General features: G+C 35.8%; 1 protein-coding gene across 1 annotated transcript in view; it reads left to right on the forward strand.

The window, feature by feature from the left end:
* The window catches only part of OPRPN (opiorphin prepropeptide), a 33,249-nt gene extending 12,018 nt beyond the window's left edge, over nt 1–21,231 (forward strand). The window contains exon 2 of the mRNA XM_074395662.1: nt 20,526–21,231. Coding sequence (XP_074251763.1) covers nt 20,526–21,221 — 696 coding nt within the window. The 3' untranslated portion in view covers nt 21,222–21,231. The remainder of the gene's footprint in view (nt 1–20,525) is intronic.
* Nucleotides 21,232–21,466: the final 235 nt, after the last annotated feature.

A 21,466-nucleotide genomic window follows, 5' to 3' on the forward strand; every position in this document is an offset into this window, starting at 1 on the left:
CCAACTATGAAATTTTAGCTTTTGTTTTCAGCACTCTGACTTTGAGTAACAGAAGAAATCACATTTACAAATGACATAGTGTTAGACTGGCCATAGCATTCCCATAGAAATATCCCTCTACTCTGAGCCTCTAGCACAGCCATGACTTATCAACTACATCAGATTTCATGCAATCAATATACCATTAAAGTTTCTCTGAACTTGGGTTTTCCAACCACATTCAAGCTTGTTTCTCATGACCATATACATCCCAGGTTCAGAATGGCTGGGACATAGGAAGCTGTGCCTAAAGTTTACCAATTCTTCAGCAAGCTATTGTTAAGTATGCTGTATTATTACCAATTCTGTATATTAGTAAATGCTAAATAAACTTGGTATGTGATGAATCCTTTGTCTAGTGAGTTCGGGCATCATCCTGAGCCCAAGACCACGGCTGTTAGTGGAGTCAGTGGGTGTTGAAGCCATTAGTCACTGCATCAGTTACAATGCTGTCAGGAGGCAGCACTAATGCCAGTTATTTTTGTTGTTGTTGTTTTTGTTTTTTGAGATGGAATCTCACTCTTGTTTCCCAGGCTGGAGTACAGTTGTTCAATCACTGCTCACTGCAACCTCAGCCTCCCGGGCTCAAGCAATTCTCCTGCCTCAGCCTCCCAAGTATCTGGGATTAGAGGTGCCACCACCACACCTGGCTATTTTTTGTATTTTCAGTAGAGATGGGGTTTAAGCTTGTTGGCCAGGCTGGTCTCCAACTCCTGACTTCAGGTGATCCACCCACCTCAGCCTCCCAAAGTACTGGTATTACAGGCATGAGCCACTGTGCCAGGCCTATTTTTAAAATAATTTAATACCAAATATCATTAACTAGGCATTAAGAATTGTTAACTAGGTAACTGAAAAGGCAAAATGAGAACACTAGAGGTACTTCATGGAGGTAACAACTACAGAAAGAAAATAAGACTTCTAGGGCTGAGGAAAGAAAGGTAATGTTTGAAATTACCGAAATTTAGAAGCTTGCAGGAGCGGTCCCACACTATGAAGACCAAACCCATGAAAAAGTAGAACTTCTCATCTTGTGCTGATTTCTCTACATGTACAGGAATGGTCCTTTTGGTCTAAGACCTAGTCCGGTAGGGAGGAATGCAGGAAGGTTGGTCCTAGAATCTCAGAGGATTTAATGAGGCTGTTTTTATAAGTGTTGGAAAAACAACAAACTGAGTTCAACCCTTACCAAAGTTCCTTTCCTAATGGCTTGACTCAAACCTTCATTCCTGAAGTATCTGAATCCTCATTGCCCATACGTTTTCTTGGTTGTAGTAGTGTCCCCTTAATTTTCACTTCTGAACATGAACATACTAAATGGTGCCCCAGAGAAACTCTTGAATTCCAGACAGTCCTCTCTGTTCCTCTTTTTTAGCAGCAAACCAATTTCCCCCTTGGCAATCAAGACCAATCCTGCTAACTAGTAGAGTAACTCATTTATTTTTGTTCTGTAACATGAGGAGACCAAAATGTCCTATATCTTCGCTTATGAACCAAGACCTCCAAAGTAGCATAACTCAAAGTTACAAAGACAGAAAGCAAAGATTCTGTGAGTAGGTTATTAATTGTAATAATTAGAAGAGCCTTAATTTCTGTTTCCATAAATTCTGGCCCTGGGAGAGCTGGATGCATATGTTGGTCACTGATTGAAAGTATGTACTGCATCCTATGACATAGAACCTTATTCTTGCAGAGTATATACTCTCAAATGGCATCATAAAGTCTTCAGTAGGTCATTAGACTGTTTTATTAGACTAGATGATTCTATTTGATGGGGTATGTGGTAAGAAGAATGAGCGTCATATACACGAGCTCATAATCACATTCTTTTGCTGTGAAATGAGTTTCTTGACCAGAAAAATGTCATGATAAATAATTTTATTCACCAACAGCAGTGAGACTACACCAGGAACTTGAATTTCCTTGACAAAAGGTAATTGTTGCTTTAAGTATTGTTCTAGAAAATATCTAGTCAAGATCTTTTAAAGCCATATGTTAATTAAAATTTCTCTTGCATAACAGTTTTTATTTTGAAAAGAAATCTGCTTTCCCCTGCTTTGGAAACTAATCCTTTGTTGACTGTGAGTCATGCAGAAATTATTTTAATTTTGACAATGTTCATTCTTAAGTCCTTGATGTCCAATGATCCATTACAACAACAAATCACACCTTGTACTTAAAATACTTGTCTGAAAATATAGTAGACACCAAAACAATTTACAACACCAAGCAGTATAATAATTAAAAAAAGAAATTGTTCACCTTTTTCACAAAATGAGCATGTTACTAGAGAAGGTAACAATTCAGGAAGTGTTAAATATTAACTTAAGGGATTTCCTGAGTCACAGAACTGTACAGAAACAAAACTGTCTAAAACATAATCAGCATGTTAACAAAGCAGACAAGAGTTCTAATTGTCAACTTGTCATTGACAAAGACAGAAGAAAATATGTAGTTTAAGATCAATTCCAACTTAATTCCCCATTCACCACCAAAAGCTTTTTTTTTAAAGTTCTATTGTTGTTGTTGTTGTTGTTGTTGTTGTACTTCAGGCTCTGGGATACATGTGCAGATCATGCAAGATTGTTGCACAGGTACACGGCAAGGTGGTTTGCTGCCTCCATCCCCCTGTCACCTATATCTGGCATTTCTTCCCATATTATCCCTCCCCAACCTCCCCATCCCCCACACTATCCCTTTCTTAGCGCCCCCAACAGACCCTAGTGTGTGATGCTCCCCTCCCTGTGCTCATATGTTCTCATTGTTTGACACCTGCCTGTGAGTGAGAACATGCAGTATTTGGTTTTCTGTTTTTGTGTCAGTTTGCTGAGAATGATGGTTTCCAGATTCATTCATGTACCTACAAAGAACATGAACTCATCTTTTTTATGGCTGTGTAGTAGTCCAAGGTGTATATTTTTTTGTCCAGTCTATCATTGATGGGCATTTGGGTTGGTTCCAGGTCTTTACTATTGTAAATAGTGCCACAATGAACATACATGTGCATGTGTCTTTATAACAGAACAATTTATAGTCCTTTAGGTATACACCCAGTAATGGGATTGCTGGGTCAAATGGAATTTCTATTTGTAGATCCTTGAGGAATTGCCACACTGTCTTCCACAATGATTGAACTAATTTACACTCCCAACAGTGTAAAAGTGTTCCTTTTATTACACATCCTCTCCACCATCTATTGTCTCCTGATTTTTTAACAATCGCCATTCTAATTGACATGAGATGATATTTCTCAATGTGATTTTGATTTGCATTTCTCTGATGACCAGTGATGATGAGCTTTTTTTCAAATTTGTTGGCCTCATAAATGTCTTCTTTTGAAAGTGTCTGTTCATATCTTTTGCCTACTTTTGAATAGGTTTGTTTTTTTTCTTGTAAATCTGCTTTAGTTTTTTGTAGATTCTGGATATTAGGTCTTTGTCAGATGGGTAGATTGCAAATACTTTTTCCCATTCTATTGGTTGCAGGTTCACTCTAATGATTCTTTCTTTTCTGTGCAGAAACTCCTAAGTTTAATTAGATCCCATTTGTCTATTTTGGCTTTTGTTGCCATTGCTTTTGGTGTTTTAGTCATGAAGTTCTTGTCTATGCCTATGTCCTGAATGGTATTGCCTAGGTTTTCTTCTAGGATTTTATGGTGTTAGATTTTATGTTCAAATTTTTAATCCATCTGAAGTTAATTTTAGTGTAGGGTGTAAGGAAGGGCTCCAGTTTCAGCTTTCTGCAGATGGGTAGTCAGTTTTCCCAACACCTTTATTAAACAGGGAATCCTTTCCCCATTGCTTGTTTTTGTCAGGTTTCTCAAAGATCAGATGGTTGTAGATATGTGAAATTTCTTCCAAGGCCTCTGTTCTGTTCCATTGGTCTATATCTCTGTTTTGGTACCAGTACCATGCTATTCTGATTACAGTAGCTTGTAGTATAGTTTAAAGTCAGGTAGCATGATGCTTCCAGCTTTGTTCTTTTTGCTTAGGATTGCCTTGGTAATTCGGGCTCTCTTTCACCAAAAGCTTTTAAGTCATCTTTTAAATTTAAATATGTTTTATCCCTTTACTAGAGATTCATCAAACCCAGAATATTTTAAAAATTGCATGACACAGGAAGACATTCCCACTGAAAGGCTAACACTTACTAATAACATGAGTCACAATTTTCTATGTTCTATTTATTTAATCTTCAGAACAATATCAAGAAGTAGAAGTAGACTAGAGCTGACAGAAAACATATGTTTTACATAATAAACCAGTATGGCCACATGTGTAACTTTATAATATATACTAAAAAGTACTTATATATAATGCAATCCAATATTTACTTCTATTCTGCTCTATCCATTCTCTAAATTCTGTTTGCTACTTTCTAAATCGATTTCATGTATTACTGATGAGTTACATTCAAGCATTGAGAAGTGCTACTATTAAAAATATATTAATTATTTCACTGGTTCAAATAATTGGATTTGAGAGACAAAAATAGCATAAGGAAGGGGGAAAATTCAAACTCTTTAATGTGGCAAATTTAAGGTCAATTCCTATCTCAGCTATTTTAGTGAATTTTAGCAAGTTACTTAACTCCTCTATAATTTATTATCTTATCAGTAATCCGACAATAATGACATAAATTGCAAGGGGTTGTTGTGAGCATTAGGAAAGCTAATCTACATAAAGTGAATAGCACACAGTCTAGGACATGGTAATGACTCAATAAATTGTGGCTATTCGAAAATAAAGCATAACATCCCTAGCATATGGAAATTTCCTCTCAACTAAAGAGATTTTGTTTCATATGAGTAAATTTCTTAGTACCTGCATTCATCTTATACACAAAATTGTCTGATTTACTATATCCTTTGCCATAAATGTAAAATAAATTGTTTAATGTTCCCATGCCTCCCATCTTTGGTAGGCTAGTGTACATTATATTCATCCTTCTGCTTTAGAATGGTGATAACACAACATATAATGGAGAATTTATTATCCATTAAGCAGTCCAGGTATTCATTATTAGCTTCAGGAAAATATATTAAGTAATTTCTATATATTTAATATTTTAAGTAGCTCAAATGCATGTGTACAGTATCTTTAAATAAAATTACACAACTAGGAAAGAAATATGAAATTGAAAATAAGAAACTGTAAGGATTTTACTTCTAATTATCTCCCACCACTAGATATCTCCTGTCATTTTCAAAATTAGGACAAAGAATTTATTTCAACTGCCTCCTTTTCCCATTCTTCAAATTTCTTCTTCCTAAATGAGCTTCTTCCCAAATAAACCAACTCTATATATTTTATATATATATATATATGTGTGTGTGTGTGTGTGTGTGTGTGTGTGTGTGTGTGTAGTATTAGATATTAACCTAAATGATTTCCTGAGTCATAGAAGGGTACAGAAACAAAACTGTCTAAAACATAATCAGCATGCTGATTATAATGGGTCAGCATTATATATATGGGTCTATATATATGTATCAGAACTGATATGTAGTAAGATATCAGAACTGATATATATATGTATATATAGTATGATACCAAAAGTGAAACATATATATAGGTATAGACACATTAAAACTCCAGAATCTATAGCCTTTAACAGCAGTGGTTCCCAAACAAAGCTTCACTTTGCAGTAACTTGGGGAGTTTTTAAATTCTTATGCTCCTTTGCACCAATATGCACGCAGGTGGAAGCCATTATCCTAAGCAAATGAATGCAAGGACAGAAAATCAAATACTGCAAGTTCTCATGTATAAATGGGAGCTAAACATTGAGTACACATGAACTCAAAGAAGGGAACAATAGACACCGGGGCCTACTTGATGGTATAGAGTAAGAGGAGGGTACTGCGCTCACTGCCTGGGTGATGAAATAATTTGTACAACTAACCCCAGCAACACACAAATTGCCCGTGTAACAAACCTACACAGGTGCCCCTGAAACTAAAATAAAAGTTGGAAGGCAAAAATTAACATAAATAAAATTAATAAAATGTCTTAGAACAAAATAAAATTATTTTGCCTGTCTTCCTGTCCCATAACTTTTGATAAATTGGTCTGGGGTAAGGTCTGAGAATTGGTATTGTTTTCTAAGTTTCCCAGATCATTGTGATGTGCAGCCAAGTTTAAAAACTACTGTACTCCAGCATTCTGTGTGCTGCCCCAGGGCCTGCTAGAACAGTGATTGGATCACAGTTCTATAGATGAAGCTGCCAAACTGGCAACTGCAACTATTATTTCTTTGTTTCAGTAAAGAACATCAATACAGAACTTTTACCCTCTCTCAACCTTTCTCTTAACTCCAATAAAAATCCAGACAGAGGTATATAAGAAGAAAGTCCTTCTATCAAAGTTCTTTCTCTTCTTGGACTTTTAAATAGTGACTACCTAAATTGAGTATCTGGCAAGAGTAAGATTAAGCAGTAGTTTGTTCCAAAGAAGAATCTTCTACCAAGGTAGGTTTTTAGAAATATAAATGTAAGAACTTTCACTTTGGACCTCTCGCTTTTGCTCATATTCTCAAGAATATTATCCTCAAGGCTTTTAATGGAAATAGCTATGCTACCTAAAAATCTCAGATGGGGGTTTTTGTTTTTTTGTTTTGTTGTTTTTGTTTTTGTTTTGAGACAGAGTCTTGCTCTGTTGCCCAGGCTGGAGTGCAGTGGTGTGATCTCTGCTCACTGCAACCTCTACCTCCCGGGTTCAAGCAATTCTTGTGCCTCAGCCTCCCAAGTAGTTGGGGCCACAGGCACATGCCACCACACCTGGCTAACTTTTTGAATTTTTAGTAGAGACAGGTTTTCACCGTGTTAGCCAGGATGGTCTTGATCTTTTGACCTCATGATCTGCCTGCCTTGACCTCCCAAAGTGCTGGGATTACAAATGTGAGCCACTGCACCTGGCATCAGATGTGTTTAAAAAAAAAATCGTTGTCAGTGGTAAAGATTGTCAAGCCTTAAAATTCCTGAAAAAGTGTCAAGAACATTCACATTGATTAGTTACACAATTATCCAGTTGTGAAATTATCCAATTTCACAATCTATTGACTTTTTCCACTGCTATATCTTATGGTTTCTAAAGTCAATTATAAGTAGAAGAGTCTTAAAAAGATATATAAGATAGATTTGCATTTCTGTTGTTCTTGTTTGAGTCGGGTTTCTTACATATTGCTAAACTGCTTTTATGAAAACATATTAGAAAAAGCTATTTAAAGGATAGACACATGCACATAAACTGTATGATCTGTTGACCTGTCTTATGTCATTTCAAGAATAATGCAAATGACAGATATCACATGGACCCCAGGACAATCTGTCAGCCTATGTGCTTGAAATTTGCCTTCCTAGAACACAGGGTGCCATGTACTTACTGTATTTTGTTGAAATTTATAAACAAATTAAGGGCAAAAACCTTTTTTTTTCTCTAATTCACACGCTGATAGACAATAATTGACTTTTGGAATAACTTGGAAAAAATCATATCAAGGCAATAATACCTCAGTAGAGTGATGTTAAAGAAAAAATACACATTACATAGTTTTGCTTGAGACAGATCTAAATAACACAATAATTGTATTAAGAAGTTATTTTTTACAATAGTCGTCACATTAACAATATTTAGGTCACAAATCTATAGAAATCTATAAGTTTTGACTAATTTTAAGTAAATATACTAAAAGTATATCTAATTAGTTATGTTTCAAAGTAGTCACCACTAAAGATAACAAGGAATTTCCAAAACTGCTTTAATTTTAAAATGCACTTTCAATATTTATCAGAAAATTACCTTTCATAAAGTACAACCATTTTTTATTTTTAAAAATCACAAACATGACATTATTGCTGTGCATCTATGCTGATTCCTTTCCCCAAAGCATCAAACACATCTTTAAAGGTTATGTTGGTCTTTCTTCATCGTATTATATAACAAGTGTTAAAATGCTTTAAAATTGTTAATCTGAAAAACACTATTGACTGATTTGACTAACCATGGACAATCTTTGGACTGTTTTTAGGAGCAACGTTAAAGAATGAAATTAACTTTTCTCTTGGGCCTGTTGGCTCTTACTTCATGTTTCACGGTGAGTTCCCTCAATTCTAAAGGTTCTTGTTGTATTTCTTGTTAAACACTTCAAAGAAAGTGTTAAAGTCTTGTTAAAGACTTCAAAGAAAGTTTTGATACCAACAATTTTGTCCTGTATGTAAAAATTCAGCTGCTGATCATTATAGACTTGTTCTTACTTTCCTTTTCCTTTTTCACATATGACTAACCATCTAGTCAGTGGTTGCTAAGCATGAAGGGGACTGCAGGAAGAAGGCACAGGACAGGTCGTATCTGGGAGAACTAGCTCTGATCTAGAAACATCTCTTCCTTTTTATTTCTTTTTCAAAAGAACTACCATCAAATTGTCAGAAAAATATAATTTAAGCTTACTAAATGTTTTGAAGCTGTAGGAAATGAGAAAGTATATAGTTGGACCTTCATGATAAATTTTCTACAAAGACAACATGATATATCAGTGCAAGTATTGCTGATTGTACAACAGTTTTTTTAATCGAAATATTTGTAAAAACTAAAACCAAAAAGCCTTTATGATGTCTCAAAATACATTAGTTATGGCTAAAATATTCCTTTTTACACACTGGAAAGTAAAGTGCTACTCACTTGGGAAAACAATAAAAACAGATAAAGAAAAGTCACTCAAGAGGCACTTACACTAATTCGAACTTTTGAAAAGCATTTGTTAAAGCTCTATAGGAGATCCAAAAATATATAATGCAAAGTAACAAGTGCTAAGTGCCATAGTCAAAAATATCACTAGCATAATATGAATTTCAGAGTAAGATCAGTTTCCCTAGTAAATGTTGGCGTTGGGTAGGCTTGACAGAAGACAAAGAGCTCTGTTTGTCTCATTTCTTAATAATTCCTGACAATCCACTGTGTGTTGGGCCTAGTGCTGCTGACACAGAAATACCAAAGTTGAATTCCAAATTGGGATGTTCATAGATTATATCTTCTTTTCATAGTATAGTACCTACCTAAGAGAAACTATTTCTGAATCAGTCTACATTACACAGTGAACAAATAAATGTCAATAGACCCTACTAGCAATGGCACAAGCAGATAAAGTAGCATTATTGTTCTAAAGCATTTAGTGACATTTAATGACATTTGTATGAATATCATTAGTGATATTTAATGACATTTGTATAAAAATTCTGAGGTTGAAATAGAAGAGTATTGTACTCCATAAGATACCTATATCAGAAACATCTGATTTCACTTATTAAAAATGGTCATTTCCAATCCCTATCTCCAACCTGAGGAAAAAAGAATAGCTGATCTTGGGGCCTGGAAAGCTGCATTCTAGAATATTCTTACTCAGGCTGAAGTCTGAGACTACTTGAATAAATTTTCTTGAAATTTACTTGTCAAGTTCAGTATTTCATACTGAGAATAGGCAACTTCTGAAGAGCTTTACATAAAACATCCATCTTGAGGATTCATATGAATTAATGGCATATTTTTATTCCAGAAGCCTGAATTGCACGACAAATGCAACTTAAATTCTTCTCTACCTTGAAAGAGTATAAAATACCATTTATATAAGAGACAGACGATTCCATGTTCTGAAGAAAGTTAGTTTAATACATAAATTTTCTCATTAGAATTAAATATTATTAGATATAAGAAAATTAGAATCATAGGACATAATTTTTTAATGTCGCTCTAGCAAAAATGTTTTCCTCTATTCATTGCCTCATGAGTTGTTAAATCTTAACAACAATCTTAGGTGTTAGCCTAAATAAAGAAACTTTATTATACTTAGCATCTAGAACTTTCAATACATCAGATTATTTTTATGAGGTAGGGACTAGCTAGGAGTTAAATTAAAAATAACAGTTCATATTTATATATTTACAATATACTATGGAGCACAGTTTTACCCCCAAACCTCACAAAAACACAGGAAATATTTGAGATGCTCCTTTTTATAGCACAGAGCTGAACATGAGACAAAACCTCAATAAGTGTTATGTGAATGCAACAATGAGTGAATGAGCCTTTGTGTAGCTGACGCCAAGGAATAACAAATAGGTTTCAGAGTCTTGCCTGTTCATTCATGCCATTGGATAGGCTACATAAAGGATGATACAGGGATGGACTCTAGGCCAAGTGTAAGATGCTGAAAGAGGTGAAAAAGCTAACCATGCAAGCAGAGGAAACAGGAAGTTTCAAAGACTGGAGTAGGGTACACTTGCCTAGTGTTAAGAATAAGGGGGTTAGCATGGCTGGTAGAGAGTGAGATGGGAAGAGAGTAGTAGGAGGTAAGACGAGAGAGGTAGAGGAGGGTAAGGTAAAGCATCTCATGAATGACAAGGATGTCTCCCATGCTCACAAGATGGATAAGGACAGCATTTTTGCCAACACCTGCCATCCCTAACAAGAGAAGCCTTTGTTTGCAGCACAGTCTGTTGACTAAACTGCTATGGTTAAACTGTCGGTCTGGCAGTTTCTAATCCCTAAGAATAGGAAATAGATAGAAGTTTTTAAAAAGTTAAATGATTAAAAAGGGAGTATAAATAAAATAATTTACAGAGGGGCTATGATAAAATAATTACCAAAAGTGAAGAAAAAGCTTTAGCCTGAACTAAACCAATGATAAGCAATTATCAAATAACCTAAGACAGCCAGTCATTCTCAAAACTCTACAAACTCTAAAAACTCTATCAGGGACACAAATCATCTGGGGATTTTGTAGAAATTCAGACGCTGATCCAGTAGGTCTGCCTGAGACCCTAGAGTCTACATTTCTACCAAGCCCCAGGTGATGTTGATGCTTATCTGCTGTCTGCAAATAACATTTTGAGTAGCGAGGCCCTAGTCTACTGAGAAATCAAAAACAGAAAGATTGAGGACTTCTTCGGAGTTTGTACGAATGCTGGAGTCTGCCTCAAATGTTGTCATGGGAAAAGCCTTATGCTCCTTGCCTTGTGCAAGGAAGGAAATGGCACTCTGAAATCAAGTCAGAGAAATTTCTGCCTATCACCAAGTCTGGTAATTCATTCAACACAAAATATTTATTGAGCACTTAATATTTACCAGGCACTATTCTAGATGTTGAGTAAACAGCAGTGAACAAAATAGGCAAAATGTTCCTAACCTCATGGAGCTTATATTCTACTTGGGGAAGACAAGCCATAAACAAAATGACTGACTATATAATGCAGAAAATTTTGGAAGAAGGAATTTGGGGAGGAGGTAGAACAAAGATGTGATTTAAGACAGGGTAGCCCAGTGGAAAATGACATTTGATTAAAGACCTGAAAGAGGTGAAAAAGCTAACCATGCAAGCAGAGGAAACAGGAAGTTTCAAAGACTGGAGTAGGGTACACTTGCCTAGTGTTAAGAATAAGGGGGTTAGCATGGCTGGTAGAGAGTGAGATGGGAAGCGATTAGTAGGAGGTAAGATGAGAGAGGTAGAGGAGGGTAAGGCTGCATCAGGTCTCATGGGCTTTTGCAGAGCCTTGGTTTTACTCTGAGTGATATGCAAAACTTTAGTACATGAAGTCAGTACACAACCTTAGAAAGATGCCACCTCTTCCCACACACTCTTACTTTCCATCATCCATAATGATTCACAGGACAAAAATGAAACTTCTAAATTATCTGAACAGTATCCATAAATATTTACTTAATGTCACCTATAGAGAGTGCAAGAAGGATGTAAACACTGATAAACATGACCTCTAACTTTAAGAGGTATATGACTCTCAGAGGATACAGGATAGACTGGTAAAAATAGCCAAAGCAGGAGTTGACAAACTTTTTCTGAAAAGAGCCAGATAACAAATACTGTAGGCTGTAGGCTTCTGTGGGCCTATAATAAGTGGCCAACTTGGCTGAGGTCGCTTGAAAGCAGCTACATGAAACGAATGGGCATGGCTATGTTCCAGCAAAACTTTATTTACCAAACAGCCAAATTACATTTGGCCCACAGCCTTAGTTTGCCAACTCCTGGTCTACAGAGACACTGAACAAGGCAATATGACATGTAAAAACCTGATACTTGATTTACAAAATAACCATAAAATTTACCCAACATTATTCATGAGTTAAAAAAAAATTTATGTTTCACTGAAACTGTATGCATGCAAAATACTATGCTAAATTGTCATTTTAATTATTTTTTCTAAAGAACATCATGTGGTAGATACTATTACTTTCTCTCTTTTAACGATGAGAAAAGTAACAGAGAGGTTACATAACTTACCCAGATTCACACAACTTGTGAATGAGAAACAAATTTTAACTTGCCTCGATCTATTTGCCTATCTTCTGCCTTTTCTTCTATTACCTGGGATGAGCTAAAATCACCCCAGTGTGTTCTAAGACCAACCCCTCAACTCGTAAACTAGACCCCATCCTCTCTCCTATGCAAGGAGGTTCCACAATTATCCTGTTAATTATCTACCCTAAATCTAAACATCCTACATCAGCAATTTTTCCTTCTCTCTATTGATTGTTCCTACTGCCACATAAATATGAGGAAATATCATCTATATGTTTGTTTTCATTCTCCAATGACTCCCATTATGATCTGTTTGAAAAAGCTGCCTCTGCACATCTTCACTTTTCCTACTCCAAGCAGATCTTGCCCACATCATTTGAATTAAACTACACTTGTCAAATTGTACTCCAAATGGTCATGCATAATGGTCAGCTTTCTGTTCCCATGATAATGACGTCTAAATTGAATTTGACATGATCAGTCTCCTACTTAAACTCAGTTTTTTATTTTGCGAACTCCCACACAACTCCACTCTCCTGATTTTTACACTTTTATGACCCCTCCTTGTTGGTCTCCTTCTCCAGACACATCTCTTTCTGATCTCTAAATGTCAGAGTGTCCCAAGACACCATCCTCTTACCCTGTCTCCACCTCTAACCACAAATCCAGTTGCTCAGGCCAAAAAACGAAATCATCCTTGACTCTGTCACCTCCCAGATCCACTCCTTCAGCAAATCTTGCCCACTCCGCCTTCACACCATCAACTAAATTTGACCCTTTCTCACCATTCTCCTGCTAGCATTCTAGGCCAAGCCACCATCACTTCCTACCTGCTGGAACAATAACTGGTCTCCCTGCTTTCACTCTTGTTCCTGTAGCTTATTCTCCACACAATAACCAGAAAGATGTTTTTCCAAAGTAAATATTACCATATCACTCCTTTGTTCAAAACCTTCTAATGCTTTTCACAATACTTAGAAGGCAGGGGTACAAAGTCCTTACTCCTACCAACAAGACCCTGCTTGGACCTCCCCGCATCTTAACTCTGATTTCATTTCTGACTGACTCCCCAGGTTTCATCCAGAGTGCACATTTCACTGATCCTTGAACTTACCAACCTTACCCTTATTTTAGGGTATTTGATGTGCCCTGTCTTTGTAATGCTCTCCTCTTTAATATCCACACTTTTCTTCCTAAACTTCAATTAGTCTCTTCAAGAATTTCCTCCTCAGAGAGTCCTTGTCTTGACCACTTTATCACTATTCATTCTCTATCCCTTATACGGTTTACTTTTATAGGATTTATCACTGTGTGATCTCACACATCACTTTCTGTACATGCTATCTATCACTTTTTGTTTCTTGTCTGTTTCCCCTAATTGGAATAAAATCTCCATGAAGGCAAGGACCTTTTTAGTTTACCACCATATGCCCAATGTTTATAACTAGTGTCAAAAAAAAATGTTTATTGGAAGGAAAGAAGGGAAGGAAAGAGGGAAGGAATAAGGAAAGAAAAGGAATCCATCTTTCTCAAATTCCTGAACTTAAGTAAAATACTTTCCCTTCAAAATGTGTGGCTTTCAACTCCTGCTCTTACAAGACCACAGAAAGATAATGTTCACAAAACAAGTATAGTTTTATTTTGGACTGCTATTACCAATCCTAGGCATACTTTTTGTTGACTCATTAATCCAGCATTAAAACCACACTAATCTGCAGCTTGAGCAACAAAGCGAGACCCCTGACCTTAAAAAATAATTTAAAAGTTTTAAAAATTGGTTGGGCATGTGGTACATGCCTGTAGTCCTAGCTACTCAGATGGCTGAGGCAGAAAGGTTACTTTAGCCCAGGAGTTTGAAGTTGCAGTGACCTGTGATTATGCCACTACACTCCAGCCTGAGTGACAGAGTAAGACCCTTTGTCCAAACAAACAAACAAACACCGATTGAGAATAGAGCCCTTGAAAACTGAAACCTGAAGCGTTGTTTGCACACTTGAAAAAATAATACATTTTACATGTAACATTTGCGAAAAATTATATATTATCAAACAATTAGTACAAAAAAGTAAAAATTTATTCAATTTGCATTATAACATTGAAAAATCAATACCATTTCATCTTAACCAAATTCTGTTCAAGAATTTATTAATAATCAACTTATTAGATATACCACAAGCTTCCTAATTATTTTTATTTAATTTAGAACACAGTTATAAATTTTGTGGAGATTTCTAACGAAAGCAGATATTTAAGAGTGAAAATTCTTCATTAGATATCACTTTTAATTGGTCTCAAATACTCAACTAATTCTAAGCTAACTATTTATTTGTATTAATAATGCATATCAGGTGAAATATTTACTCCTACTGAAGAGTTAAAGATTTAGCATTTTTAAAGCCAATGAAGCCTAAAATTCCTTAATATACTTCAGAAAAGTTTGAACTCTCCCCCAATTTTTCTAATTACATTTTTCTCAATACACTAGATCCAAAACAAAATAATGTCAAATACATTTCAAGACATAATGTGTACTGAAGAAATGAAATTGCCTAGGTATCAAAGGAGAAAATAAAATATAAATACCACTAAAAAGAACTGCTTAAAAGGTATCTATCCATTAAGAAGGAAACTTAATTGAGGGCATTCTAGATCTTCTGCCTTCTCTCAGGAACTTGAACAAGGACAAGTCATCCAAAGTATGTTTAATAATCTGATTTAGAAGCTGGTTTTAACTATTGCTATTATTCAGATTTTGTGAGAAACTATATTAAAGATCTAACCACCAGACATTAGGCTTTAGGTAATTAACACATAAACAAGAATTAAAACATCAAAATTGGAAAACATAAATCCTGTAACTAAACAATTTAGCAGTCCTAGTACTTTTTGAATTATTTCTTCAATTCCTTACTATAAAATATGTATTTATTCACCCACTACATATGTTTAGCTCCTACTCAGTATCAAGAACAGCTCTGTGTGCTAGAATACTAACAATAAACACATCAGGCAAAAATCTCTGCTTTTTCCCATATATGAAAAAACTCAGAAACAGAAAGCCAAATACCAATATTCTCACGTATAAGCAGAACCAAATAATGTGTACAGGGGACCATAGAGTATGGATGATAGACCTTGGAGATTCAGAATGGTGGTGGTGAAAAGGGGTGGATAATGAGAAATTACTTAATGAGTACAATGTATATTATTCAGGTGATGGGTACCCTAAAAGCCCAGACATGACCACTAACCAATATATCTATGTAACAAAATTGCATTTATGCTTTTTAAATGTTTTATAAATAAATAATAATTTTAAAAATATCTGCTCTCATGGAACCCATACATTATCAAATCATTTTTGATTATTTAAAACCATCAAATGCTGAAACTATAGAGCAAATACAATCAAATTTAAATATAGGTGGGCTACATAATAATAATATTTAAACTACCACTTATGGAGTGTTAACATATTCCAAGAAGTATATTATAAAACTACACTATTTAATCTCTCCAGAAATCCAGTGTGACAATTATTATTATTATCCTCTCTTAACAAATGAGAAAAATGAAACTCAAAATAGCCAGTTTTGTATTCTGTTTCCAATAAACCTATCATTTGCAAAGGTAATCGGCCCTAAATGTAGACTCCTTAAGAAGGCATTTTCATCATTTGTCTAAGATTATAAAGTTCACCACCATTGGCCAGTGGAAGAGGGAAACTAGCTAGTGAAAAATTGTGTTAAGAGAGGAGGAAAAGATTAAAATGATCTGAATGGAGATCAAAGGTCAGCTATTTGCTGTGAAGTGTAATTTTTCACATGATTTCTCCCCGTCTCTGCTTAGGGTCCAGAGAGCAGCTCAGTGAAGCTCAATTTGAACTTAACTGCCATGACACTGTACCATCTGGGTTTCTTCCTGACTTTGACTATTCATCATTTTCCTTCACTAGCTTCTCAGCTTCCTCTTATCCAAGTTTCTGTCTTCATCCATTTCTTCTTTATTACTTTCTTACCTATTGTGTTGACCCAATAGTGCTTTACGAATCTATTTCTCCAGCTCTGAGATTTCAATCTGCATCTACAAACTTCCATGACTTTTCAAACTCAAAAGGATTAAAACATAATTAATTTCTTTCATCCTGGCCCCTATATCTTCATTAATGTTAGCAGCCATGACTTAAGATCTCAATTTCATTTAAGTCTACATTCATTTATTCAAAAACATTTACTAAGAACCTGGCCAGGCATGGTGGCCCATACCCTGTAACCCCAGTAGTTTGGGAGGCCAAGGCAAGTGGATTGCTTAAGCTTGGGAGTTCAAGACCAGCCTGGAAAACATGACAAGACCCCATCTACACCACAAATAGAAAAAAAAAAATAGCCAGTCATGGTGGTGCACTCCTGTGGTCACAGCTACTTGGGAGACTGAGGTGGAAGGATTGCCTGAGTCTGGGGGGAAAAGTTTGCAATGAGCTGAGATCATGCCACTGCACTACAGCCTGGATGACACAGCAAGACCCAGTCACAAAAAAAAAAAAAAAATTTACTGAGAACCTCCAAGGTGCCAGAAACTGGAGATAGAATGATAAACAATACAGAGACATTTTTGTTGAAGAAGTTAATAATTACTACACTGTACAATAAGTGACTATAAGTATTATAATAGAAGTGCTAAAGCAACAAAACTAATAGACACCTAACTTACCTCTAATTCCTTACACCCTTTATTACTCACAAAGATGCCAGGCACTGACTAAGATACTAGAGGCACAAAGCTAAAGAAGATACAATTAATTATTTCAACAACAGCAAAACAGCACATGGCCTAAGAGTGGAGAAAAATACCAAAACATAATTACTATCACTGTGAAAAGAGAGTGATAAAGTTTGGTTTTGTCTCCAATAAAAGCTTTACAAAAATATAATTTTTAGCTTATTTTATATTGTATAAAGATATTTTCTGTACAATTCTTTTAATTTTCATATTAAATTATTGGAGGAGGGGAGTGAAGCCACTTAAACATGTTGAAGGAAGAGCTTGCCAGGTGAATGGAAATTAGGGCAGGAGTAAAACATTCTCAGCTAGAGGAATTCTAGCACAGGGACTACCAGAAAGAGCTCATTATGTTGATAGTGCTAGTACTAGTTCTACATGGTCAGATCGAGGACAAAGAAGTGACAAAAGATGAGATTGGATGGTGTCATAGGCTTTTGCATTTGGCTGCAAAGAACAGGGTTCCTCTCACAATACTTATTCTTACATTTTTAGGGCTGCCTTAGTTTTCTGTGCCAGTTCTAATTGATATTTATTCTTGTATTGACTTCCTTTTTCCTTAAAGTAAGGAAACATGCCAGGCCAAGTTCTCAATAAATGTTTTTTTCCTTCCTTAAAAAAGGAAGTCAATGTAAGCATAAATATAAATTAGAACTGACACAGCAAAACCAGGCAGCCCTAAAGACCAGTCTCTGTTTCTTAACACATCCCTGCTTCTCTGCACTGTTCCCTCCCTGAGATGTGTTCTCTTTACTCACAATCCCTGTGTCCTTATAGCTGAGTCTGCACATGGCCCTTATTAATGTTCCAACCTCTATCTGGCTCCTCTCATCTCACAATGTTCACATTTTAGTTCCTGCTTCTAATAGGAGATCTCAATACTTCCTATTTCAAGTTACAAAAAGAAAGAGAATTTTATAAACCTGGCTTATTTTCCTTCTTCTATAATCCTGTATAGCAAGTGGTTTACAGGGTCAATAGCCAAGAAATAACCCAAATAAGTGTGTTTATGTTTTATGTTACAAGAATAAAAGGTGATAACTAAGACAGGATAGTCCCTGGGAAGGAAAAAGATGTAGATATAAAATACACAGAGGAATTGATCATGTGACAAAGACATGACTATGGCTCCCTCTGAAATGACTTGGAATTTTTGAGTCATCACTGATCCTTGTAAGAGATTCAGTTGTGTGATGGGACAGTAAGCAGGATAAAATGGAAACTGAGAAGTGGAAAGAGAAAATCTAAACCAGCCTTCCTCACTATCTGGTGAGGAATGGAGAGAGGTAAGCTAGTAAAGAAAGCTTCAGGGGTACCCTAGGTTGAGAATGAGATTCTTTAATACATAAGATATCAATCAATATTATAGACTGAAAGAATACAGCCAGGGATTAGAAACAGAGAATAAAAGGTGATAACTAAGAGAAAAAAAGACACTAGGGACAGAGAAGATGTAGATATAAAACACAGGTGAAGAGACTGGTCTTACACAGGAAGAGAGAACAACAAGATATTTGTGAGTTTTATAGGTGTGGGACAAGAAAATGAAGAAGTTCTTTCATGTGATGGCCTAAATTATGTGAAATAGAAGGTGAGATCATTTTCTGATGGGTGTAGGTGGGAGCAAGTAAGGAAGAAGTGAGGAATAGATGTTAAAAAGACAGCCTTTGAGAAAAAATGGGAGGCAATGATTTAGCAGTGCTGATGCACCAGACAAACATAGACACTATAGTTCTCTAGTGTTGCTATCTTTACAGATTGTGACATTCTCCAGCAATGCTATCCAAAATTTACAAAGAACTAAAACAGATCTACAAGAAAAAAATAAACAAGCCCATTCAAAAGTGGGTGAAGGATATGAACAGACACTTTACAAAAGAAGACATACATGAGGCCAACAAACATATGAAAAAATGCTCAACATCACTGGTCATTAGAGAAATGCTAATCAAAACTACATTGAGATACCATCTCACGCCAGTTAGAATGGTGATCATTAAAAAACCTGGAGACAGCAGATGCTGGAGAGGATGTGGAGAAATAGGAACACTCTTACACTGTTGGTGGGAGTGTAAATTAGTTCAACCATTGTGGAAGACAAAAAATAGAAATTCCATTTGACCCAGCAATCCCATTACTGGATATATATTCAAACCTAAAAATCAATTTAAAAAAAAAAGTAGGACTATGGAAGGTAGTTTGCATAGAGTTGATCCAAAAGTTTAATGTTTCCAAAGGCAATATGGCAGAGACACAAGAAAGAGTTGACTGTTGTAGGAGAATGACCAGAGTCTTGCACCTTCCTAAAGCTTTTGTTTCAGGAAAACTGGTCTCCTGATGGTTGCTAGAATAGAACCTATGTTTTTCTTGACCTTGTTCATTTGCTTATGATATTATTTTAATTTGGCTTCCTCTTCCTCATTTCAACTCTGTTATTTTACCCTCATTTCAAATGCTATTTTCTCTACATGGCAATTAATCCTCTCTCTTTGATCAAAATTGAAATTTCCCTCCAAATTGCTATAATTTTTTACAATATTTATCAATTATTTCTTGAGTTGCTACCATCTACAAGCTACCATGCTTGTTATCAATAGAGTACAAAATCACTCCAATTTATATTGAGCCCTTACTCTACCTTAGTATGTCTAAACACTTTGCACAGATTATATATAATCCTATCTACCATTATATATGGTAAGAACTATTTCTAGAACAAGCTGAGGAGTTAGAAAACAGGCAGAGATAACCATAAGCAAGCCAGCTAGCATGCAACAGTGGAAGGACTGGCTCTAGGGGGTTCTAGCAATCAGACTCAAGTATCTTCATTTTAACCAACATACTATACTAGCTCCATAGGCTTTTTGTTGTATAGCTTTGTATTGTCATTTGAGAGTTATATCTTCCATTGGATTTCAGACTCATGTTAGAAGTATCTTAAATCTGTTTCTGTTTGTCCCTAGAAAGCAGTGTTGCATATAATAGTTACACAATTAACGGTTCAGAGTCTGGAATCTCACTGAATTCTTAGAATGACATAAGAAAGAATTTTCCCAGATAGTCCCACTGGAGTATTTACCTCCACTTGAAACTACATTCAGAGGTCGTCTTTTCTTGCACACACCAAGTTGATTTTGTCCATCCCTAAAACCTACAGGTTAGATAGCAAGGTTATCATTTTTGTAGTTTTTGTTGTTTTCTGATTTAATATTATTCTACTTTTCTTTGATTGCCCATGCATCCAGAATGAACAGGAAATTTTCTTTTCCTTATTTACCTAACTTATTTTCTCAGTAAAATATATGACTTATGACTTAAAATACATAGGATATCCTAATGTTTGAACTTTAAATGATCAAATTTAGAAACTTTGTTTTTTGCTTTTGTTATTATCTCCACAGCCCAGTGAGAGTCAAAGATTCCCTGGAAGACAGTATCTATCTGGCCAGCTGCCACCACTTCCACCTTACAGGCCAAGATGGCTTCCACCAAGTCCCCCACCTCCCTATGGCTCAAGACTTAATTCACCACTTTCTCTTCTCTTTGTTCGAGGGCGAGTTCCACCATCTTCTTTTCCTCAGTTTAGCCAAGCGGTCATTCTATCTCAACTCTTTCCATTGAAACCTATTGGACAACCTCGACTCTTTCCAGGTTATCCAAACCTACATTTCCCACTAAGACCTTACTATGTAGGACCTTTTAGGATATCAAAACCCCAATTTCCTCCTATTCCTTTTTATCTTGCTATTTACCTTCCCATCTCTAACCCTAAACCCCAAATAAATACCACCACCACAGATACAATAATCACCACAAATCCACCTACCACCACAACAGCAACCTCCAACACATCCACAAAACATACAATGACAGTCACCTCTTCAACAGTACCTATCTCTTCAATACCAGAGCCTGCTGCCTCCACATCAGCAGCAACCCCCACAGCACCTACTGAAAATACTACTCAAATTCTCACCAACCCGCCTCACACTGTATTGCTCAGTGCCACTGTCCAAGTTACAACTTCCAACCAAACTACATTCAGAAGCACAATGCCTAAAAGTTTTTGGCAAAAACTTTTTGACATTTTTGGTTGAAGATGCAAGAAATGATACTTTCCAAACTGCTCTGATATCTGAGAAGAAATAAACTGCGATGATTTTGATGGAACCAACCCTGACCTAACCAGCACACCAAATAAATAAAGTATTTGAGCAGTAATATGCACCTATTGCTGTCATTATGAATGACTACCACTCTAGCCTACATTTTGTCACTTATTAACACTTGATGAGTCAGGTTACCAGAAGGAAACAGAGGCCCTTTATGAGAAAAAAATGAA

This window comes from Saimiri boliviensis, chromosome 3 (genome assembly GCF_048565385.1).
Source record: "Saimiri boliviensis isolate mSaiBol1 chromosome 3, mSaiBol1.pri, whole genome shotgun sequence".
Classification (NCBI taxonomy): domain Eukaryota; kingdom Metazoa; phylum Chordata; class Mammalia; order Primates; family Cebidae; genus Saimiri; species Saimiri boliviensis.